Below are 9,405 nucleotides of genomic sequence, written 5' to 3'. Positions count from 1 at the left end.
ACTGTACACTATTTAAAATACATTTTGAACTTTAGCTTGTTATAATGTATTGATATGATCTTACCTTTTTATGCAGAGAAGGAGTATTAAAAAGCTCAGGAGACCTGGTTTGATCATGTTCTGCAATTCAGTGACTGCAACAGGTCTAATATAACTGTCAGTGTAGTTGGAGATCTATAAAGACTTGCAGGTGGGAGTGTCATATATTGTGTGGCTTCTGATCAAAAGTGTAACGGAGTATTTGTGGTCCTTGAGGTCCCCCTACAGTACAGCAGATAAATAGACTCCCTAATAGAGCCAACGGTGCTCTGGGGTTTTTGTTCAGCTGTTGAATGTGTCTGTATCACTGTGTTGACTCACAGCACAGAAATACAAGCCTTTATCTTCTGGCTCCAGATTCTTCACTGTGAATGTCCCACTTTCAGTGTTATTCTTGGTGGCTGAGAATTTCTCTTTGCTGAAATCTCCAAAATCATGATTTTCGAAGCCTAATCTTGTGAACACGATTAGTTTCATTGTTTCTCCCGGCCGCTGTCTGTACCAGTACATCTGGTTGTAGCCAGCACCCTTGGTGTGGCTGCAGCTTATTGTTGCGCTGTCAGTCGTGTTTTTCCACAGTCTGTCTGGAGTCTGGTTGACATCACTTCCATCAGTTAGACCTGTGTGTTTAACAGTAAAAAGTTACCATAAGTAGACATTTGTTCTCTGAAATAAACTTGCAGATATTAAAGTACTTAACCTTGTATGCAGAGCAGTGATATTAAAAAGCTGAGGCGTCCATGTTTGATAATGTCCATGTTCTAAAACGGAGTGTCATATACTGTACGTCTGCCGGTGTGGTTACAGAGATATGAAGAGCTGCAGGTGGGAGTGTCTCTGCAGAGTGACCTCTGATCCTGTTAGCTGCTGTATAAGAACCTACACAGTCAGTTGAAGTGTAGATGAGTTAGATATTAAGTGGAGGTTCCCCTACATTCAGATCAGTAACCCAACAAGCTGAGGAGGTCAGGTTTGATTACGTGTGATGTTGCTGAACTTAACTCATCTTTCATAGTGATGGAAGATCAGGCTGTACAAAAATGTTTTCTGTTCTCATGTAAAACATGTTGTAAAAAAAAAAATTGTCTTTATTAACATGTGTTGGTCCTTTTGTAAATATAAAACAGAGTGTGCTGCTAGTCCCTGTCTTTGGCATTATACACAGAGTAGATGGTGGTTTAGAGATGTGGATTTATTTTCAATATTCAGACAGTTATACTTGTTGGAGTCTGTCACAGAATACACTACGGCCATTGTAACCACCAAGTAGGGCCCCACACAGTTTTTCAAAGTCTGATAAAGTAGAAAAACACAAGTTGAAACCATAAAAGAATTCAGCATAAAAGACTTTAAAAACAGGGAAAACAAAATTCAAAAGTAGGGAAGCTTGACTGAAATGAATTTAAATATTAAAATAATTTCAGATATAAAAAGGGTAATGCAATTGAAACCTTAAACAAAAAAAACTGCAATTTGATGAAAGTAAAATGGAATAAAATGTCTCTCAGTATGCTGGCATGAGAAATCAAGTTTTTATTTCATTTTTTGCCAGTGTGCCATTATTTCACATCTTTATTTTTTAAAGAACTTTAAAAAAAAGTTACTGCATAACAGTCATACTGCAAGGACAAATGTGAAAATAAATGTTAACCAAAAGGTTGGTTGACAAGTTCAATTTTTTTTCATCTTTTGTCTAAAGAAAGGTGTAACCAATTTGTGTATAGTTCCCTCTACAGTTCATTAAAGACACAGCTCTTTTATTTATTGTGACACCAACAGTTGGGTATTTGTACAGCTGTCTCAGTCACCTGCATCACTGTGTTGACTCACAGCACAAAAATACACTCCACTGTCCTCAGGCAGCAGCTTCTCCACAGTCAAAGATCCAGTCAGAGCATCGCTCTTTTTTGCCGGAAATTTCTCCTCACTGAAGCCGCTTTCGTATTCATGGTTGCTGAATGCAGTTGTAAAAACAATTTGCTTCATTCTCTCCCCTGGTAGCTGTCTGTACCAGTACATCTGTCGATATGTACTGCCCTTAGTGTGGCTGCAGTGTATTGTTGCATTGTCACCCTTTTCCCCCCACAGTGTGTCAGTCTGGATGACATCCCTTCCATCAGTCAGACCTGTGTGTGTATATAACAGTGTTTAACAGTTATGAGTGAACATTCCAACTCTCATACAAAGGACCATTTTAAAAACTATTATTAGTAAGTTTAAATGCACTGCGTGTTCAGTCCTGGGCATAATATTTTCACATGTAGACTTTCAGCAGAATTATATCATGATAGGGCCATACTGTTATCAGTATACAAAATTCCCTTACCTTATAATACCTTATAATAACATGCAATTTGCTATCACAATGTGTTTTTGTATATATGAATCATTTTGCTGATATGTGTAATAGTGGAACATACAGTAGTTCATGGCAATAAAAATCATTTATTTCTTGTGATTTTACATACATTTGCTGTGCTGTGATACAACTTGAATTTGAGTAAGAAAATTTGTATTTCAATCATTTATTTCAACCATATTGTTTACCTTTGTTCCAGAGCAGAAATAGCAACCAGCTGTGGAATCCATATCTGACAGTGTCCATGTTCTAAAGTCTCATATTGTGTAGTGTGCATTGCAGAGATATGAAGAGCTGCAGGTGGGAGTGTCTCTGCCGAGTGTGACCTTGTCTGATGCTGTTAGCAGCTCTATCAAAACCCACGTGGTGAATCAAAGTGTAACTGAGTATTTGTGGTCCTTGAGGTCCCCCTACAGTACAGCAGATAGACTCACTAATAGAGCCAACGGTGCTCTGGGGTTTTTGTTCAGCTGTTGAATGTGTCTGTATCACTGTGTTGACTCACAGCACAGAAATACAAGCCTTTATCTTCTGGCTCCAGATTGTTCACTGTGAATGTTCCACTCTCAGCGTCAGGCTTGGTGGCTGAGAATTTCTCTTTGCTGAAATCTCCAAAATCATGATTGTTGTTGATGGCACCAATTGTTGTGAACACTATTAGTTTCATTGTTTCTCCTGGCAGCTGTCTGTACCAGTACATCTGGTAGTACAGAGCACCCTTGGTGTGGCTACAGTTCATTGTTGCATTGTCCTCCTGTTGTTTCCAAAGTATGGAGGTCTGGGTGACATCACTCCCATCAGTTAGACCTGTGTGTTTAACAATAAAAGGGTCCATAGTGAACTTATGTTGGATTCTACTTCTATTCTCTGACATCACATCTACAGCAAAAACATGAAAATACGTGTATATAAATGTTAGAATTTGATTGTAAGTTACCTGTAGTCCACAGCACAAAGACTGACAATGTGAGCAGGCCTCGTTTAATGATATTATCCATGTTCTGCAGGACAGGAGCTACCAGACTCTCATATGGTTGATACGTAGAGCTGCAGGTGGGAGTGTCACTGTATGTGTCATCCTGTTAGCTGAATACAAGTACAAAGTATAGATGTTGGTATAAGTGATACGGGGATCCCCCTACAGTACGTTACATACTTTCACTTGCATACTGATCAGTATCACTGAGGAGCTGAAGAGTCTAGTTGGATACATTTTATGAAGACAAGACCAACTAGACTTCAGCTGCTCAGTGTTACTGATAACACTAGATTCAAGTTGGACTGACATAACTAAAAAGTGCAGCAAAATTATAAAAAGTCTATCACCTAAATCTAGGGAGTTGGGGACAAATCGATACAGCACAGTATTGCAATATTTTTTTTGTGGCAACACTATCGATACATGGACGCCAAGTATCAATATTTTTATTATATAAATTGGACAGGAGAATTGCCTTTTGCAGCAATAAAATTGAAGTAAGATGAACAGAGAAACGTATCTTATTAGATAATGATGTTAAAGTTTTCCTTTAGGGACATCATTTGTGTTCTTTGACTTTCTTTCAGATCCTAAAACTCCTGAACAATAATACATGTAATATTCAAATGCTTAAACAATCTACAATTTCACACAGTGACACAAAGAATGTGTGTTGTCAGTAGTTTTATCCTCAGTGGGTCACACTTGTGTCTTAACAGTAAATGTAATCTTCAAAGCCGCAGGTGTTCAAGCGTCTGAACAGGTTGTCTCTCTGCAGACAGACTAAGGAGAGTTTTTGTATTGACTTGAGGGGAATCTGCAGCACTGTGCCGACTGGCAGCACAGAAATACACACCGTTGTCATTTAATGACAGATCAGAAACGCTGAGGCTGGAATGTGAACTGCCAACTCCATCAAAGCTGATTTTTCCTTTCACGTCGTCCTCAAGATTTACAAAATTTACATTCAGATATCCCAGAAGCTTTAGAGCTCCTTGATCTTCCTGTTTGTACCACAGAATTTGATCATAATTTGTTATGCTGTGTGAACAGTTGATCTCACTGGCAACAGCTTCATTATTTCTCTTAATGATGAAAGATGGCGTTTGGAAGACACTGTTAATGTGAGAGGAACCTGTAGGGGGGGAAAAAAAAAAACACATTTTAGTTATTAAAGTCATTACATAACATTTTACTTTGTTTGCTGTATTTTCTCTCACCCTTAATCCACGGCAGATAAAAGAAGCAAAACATGAAGAGCATTAACATCATGTTAAAGCCGACGTGACGCTCTGTCACCTTTCTGTTCAGGTCCTGTCAGCTCAGCACCTGCAGAGAAGAGCACGTCACGATTACATTATGATGAACAGGGGAGGTGTCTGTTATCTACATCACAGCTATCTTCATTAGCACTGCGTTGATACCGTCTATCAGAGTGCAAGCTGTTATCCCCGTTTTATTTGTTGAAGTATGTCTCCCCCTGCTGGTGTGGAACAAACTGTTGGTGCGTTCAGTTAGTGAAAGCTTTGTGTAGTTTGACCATAAAACATTTGGTACCACTTTACTTGAAGTTATCTACATAAGAGTGACATGACACTGTCATGACACATTCATGACACTTACTAAAAGAAGCGTTATGTCATAAATGTTTGACTTGTTTAATGTTTATGACACGTTCATGAGTGTCATGTCACTCTTTGTAGATACCTTCAAGTAAAGTTTAACCAAAAGTCTTTCCCTTGAACAGAAATAAAAACAATAGAACATGTACTACGATAGAGAAACTTAAAATGCACACATGATTGGTCTGTTGTGTTAGCTCTTTAATATTTAAAGAAAAAAAACCTCTAATAGACAATTCAATGTCTTAGCCTCTGGAAATGACTGGAGAATATCTTATTTATATTTACAAGTGTATACTCGATATGCAGTTTTAAAGTATGCATTAGTAAGTCCGATCGTGATTCAAAGGCATAGTACTTGAAATCAACTTCCCTGGTTTGGACCCTGATTGTGTTTTATAGCTGTGACTGTCTGCTGTGTTGCAGGTTTATCCAGCAGATGGCACCCAGACAGTCTGCAGACTCTGCTGTCTGTCTGAGCAGAGACAGCTGGAGCTCAGAGTCCAAGGTCAGTGTTTTAGTCTTTACATCAGGCTTGTGCAAAATTCAGAATTGGCCTCCGTTCAATTCATGAATTGGAATTTTAATTGAATTGACTCCGCCCCCAGGAAGTTGAATTTGAACATCAGGAAGTGGAATTAAATTCATGGAAATTCAAAGAAATTCCACACAGTCACACAACAGACGGAATGTGTTGAATCTCACATCCATTCAGTGTTAGGAAGGTTACTTTGGAAATGTAATTGCTTACTGTTATAAGTTACCCATTATAAATGTGGTTTGGATTACTTTATCAATTAAAAGCAATTTCCTTTTGATTTGATTAGTAACTAATTGAATTAAACATTTTACCTCAGTAATACAACTAAATACAATTACATTAATTTTGTAATTTAATAACATTTCATTACACGTAACTAGTCACTCCTCAACCCTGCATACATTTTGTTCCAAAATATAGATAATGATGATGATGAGTAAATCTCATCAGCGTCAGTGAGCCAATAAGCACGTAGTATTCTCATTTTATCTTTTAATTTTTGAATTCTTGAAATTGTTTTTGAAATGTGAAGTAGCCTTGATGGAGCCACAGAGTGGAGCACTGCAGCGCTTGCATATGGCTCTGTGGTTTCCAGGTGTTTTTGTTGGAATTGGTTCTTCAAAATGAACTATTACAGATGACCTTTTAGAAACTATTATTTTCCATGTCACTGTTATTACAGGTGTGAAATCTATAAACGTGTGTAATCTGAAGTTGTAAGGGACTTCTGAAACTTAAAAAGTCCAGTGTTGACCATCAAATTGTGTAGAAAAGAAGCTTTCAAACAAACGTCCACCTCAAATTGTTTGGCAACCATTTAAAATACTTGGTTAAAGTAAAGCATTCTGGGAAATGTTCAAGAGTCATGTTCCATCATGTTCCACAAAATTAAAATTACAATAAATCAAACTTAATTACTTGTTCTGTGACATTTCCTGTTCGAATATCATTCATAGAATATGTATTGCAATCATATCGGATATATACTGTAAAGCTTTATTGTTAAACACATCACTTAAATTATGTATATGAATTTCTTAGAATTTTTATTGAATTGCAATTGTTGATCCTGGTTTTGACATAAATTCAAAAAGTGTGTGTGTGTGTGTGTGTGTGTGTGTGTGTCAACAACATACTAACACTTTTCAGCCAAGTATAAAGACAGTTGAAGTGAAATTTAGATGGATTTAAGGTGTGCAAAGTCCCAGTGAAGAGCTGAGCCTGACCAATAGACTGTATAAAAACTAGGCCCCGCTAGTGTTAACAATGTAGGAAAGTTGTCAAAACTTTCTCCAGTTTTCATCCATTACAAAATTCTGACTTCTGTGTGAGCATTGAAGTAGGCATGGGCTAGTTACCGGTTTCAAGGTAATAAAAAAGTCAGTTTCAAAACCACCACCACAAGTTTTTTGAGTCTTCCAGGACAGAAAGTGCAGTTTATAAATCCCTCTCCCTGCCCTGCAGTGTGTTTCAAAAATAAATACTCCCCCGGCACGGTTATTTTTTGCTATAACCATAACCGCCCAGACTGGGGGGGGGCCTGCATAAATTAGCCAGCAGCTATCGGCTTAACACCACAGTAAATTTCCGCCTGCGTGTACGTTTAAGATGGATGGATGGATGGATGGATGGATAGATCTATTTTTTTTTTTTTTATTCCGAAACTGAAAATCGAATACCTACCCATCGAATGAATGTTCAGATCCAGCCCTACTGATGCTAAAGGGATTTTGGACTAAACTTCTGTTTAATGTGATGAAGCCAATATTAGACATTTTAAAATAAGTGATCACTCACTGAACCTGGCCTACTGAACCTCTTGTGTTTTCTAGATAGTTCTTACTAGGTATGATTTCACATCCAAATCCAGTGAATCTTCACTGGTGACATTACTCCATATCTGCTGTACTGTTTGAACCACTTTTTTATTTTATTTAAATTTTTAATTAATATGTAATTTCTCTGACATGGGGTTGTACTTAATGCAGATTCTGTCACATACAGGGATTTTATCTTTTTTTATTTTGACTATTATTTAGCTTGATATAATTATTTGTAATAAAAAACCTGTGTTGGCTTGAATTATGAATCCTACACATGACAGCACAGGGGTCATTCAACATGACAAAGTTACATTCAGCTGCTTAAAAGTAAATATGTGGTGTTTTCTTTGTATCTAGTTACTGAAAGTTATAACCCATACCACTGAAAAATAGTTAATCTAATCTCCATCTAAAAGCGACAAAAACATCAAAAAGGTGTCAAAGTCGACCAAAACTAACGACCAAAAATAAGTTTGAATTTACAATTTTGAGCCAAAAACTAAACATTGCATGGCCGACGGGAAGACAACCCAAGGGTTAACCACTGCTAATAATGCATACAGCAGGTGTGCCAGACATTCATATGATGTCACATATAGGTCATGTTTTTTCAATGTGATGAAATTATTCTACTATTCAGGTTTTCAGTCTTTTTATTGATATACTATATCATCACATGGTTGCTTGCAAGACCACTCTATCAAAACGCGACACCCTTTACCACTCCACTATCAGGTTTGCAACTCACTGGTTTCACTTTATTTTACAAGACCCTTCTTGGCTGATCACCTGCTTACTTGGGTCAGCTGCTGCAGCCAAAGTCTGTCACGTACAATACCCGGTCCCCACTTGATCTTCAATTAAGCATTCCCCAAACCAACTCTGCCTCTGGTCTCGCATCTTTTCAATCTGCTGCCGTTCGCAACTGGAACGCTCTGCAGAAGATTCTCAAACTGGACAAACTAATTTCCATTTCATCCTTCAGAGCCACCATATCATCCTTGTTCACCGTTTATATGCAGTTGCTTCACTACATAATCATTTTCCCAGCTAAATATTTGTTTCTCCCTCTCCTACTCACCCGTGAACCTGTGCACTTATCTCGTTACAAGTGTTTATTGTTTTCTGTGCAGTACTTCAAATTGTATTTTATGTCATTTCTAAACTGTATGTATTTCTAATGTCTTTATTATCTAGCCCTCCTTCCCTTTCCGTAAGTGGCTATGCCACTTGTCAGGCCACCATTGTAAATAACAACCTGTTCTTAATGTCTATAGATGCACCTTTTTATTTACTTGGTTTAGTATCTATTTCTCAAAATACTTCCTTATGATTTAAAATGTTGCTCTATTTCATACAGGTATCCATTTTAATTTTTTCTTAGTATTGTCTGTAATCATTATTGTGATAACGACATTTATTTATTTATTTTTTATTAAAAGCAGTTGATTAAAACTGAAAACCTGCCTCTTCAGTGTATTTCTATCAACATGATGGCCCAGACTGGATGCTGAGTTTTCATCCTGCAGTCTTCAGCTCAGCTGTTTAAGTCAAATACAGAATCCCATTATGAAAATGTACAAATTTATTAGGGAGCATTTACTGTAGGCCTATATCAGATCACTTTGTTTGCATCTTGAACTATGGTTTATTAAAAGGAGCGTATCATTTTTATAACGCAGACCGAGTGTGAAATTGTATTTTCCGACGAACGGATGGAAAACAAGAATAACTTCTGTAGATCAGGGTTTGCAGGAGGAGATCTAATGATCTAGCTCCCAGATGTCAGATGCAGCGTGGTTCTGTTGCGCTCTCAGACATCGTTTCCTGTTTATGAGGCTTGATTGAGCACAAACATGTTTTTTAAAGGAAACAAATGGAGACAATAGGAAGTGTTGTTCCTCAGTTTTTCTGTCCCACAGGGGTCTTTACTAATAAAAAAACTAATCTAAATTTGGATGGAAACGGTTTAGACAGACACATTTATCAAATGGCCATGCTTCAAATATAATCCTATATTCTTATTGTAGATCTTGATTCAC

General features: G+C 37.4%; 3 gene segments (V, D, J or C); all 3 read right to left on the bottom strand.

Moving 5' to 3' along the window:
* Positions 1 to 258: 258 nt before the first annotated feature.
* On the bottom strand, positions 259 to 850 carry LOC114547189 (T cell receptor beta variable 29-1-like). The segment is given in 2 exon segments: positions 259 to 659; positions 740 to 850. Coding segments are annotated over 2 exon segments (396 nt in total).
* Positions 851 to 1,812: 962 nt separating this feature from the next.
* On the bottom strand, positions 1,813 to 2,890 carry LOC114547190 (T cell receptor beta variable 29-1-like). The segment is given in 2 exon segments: positions 1,813 to 2,165; positions 2,587 to 2,890. Coding segments are annotated over 2 exon segments (384 nt in total).
* On the bottom strand, positions 2,865 to 3,468 carry LOC114546415 (T cell receptor beta variable 2-like). The segment is given in 2 exon segments: positions 2,865 to 3,205; positions 3,336 to 3,468. Coding segments are annotated over 2 exon segments (402 nt in total).
* Positions 3,469 to 9,405: the final 5,937 nt, after the last annotated feature.

This window comes from Perca flavescens, chromosome 20, assembly GCF_004354835.1.
Source record: "Perca flavescens isolate YP-PL-M2 chromosome 20, PFLA_1.0, whole genome shotgun sequence".
Taxonomy (NCBI): domain Eukaryota; kingdom Metazoa; phylum Chordata; class Actinopteri; order Perciformes; family Percidae; genus Perca; species Perca flavescens.
The sequence above is the reverse complement of the archived record's forward strand: the minus strand, read 5'-3'. Positions and strand labels throughout refer to the sequence as shown.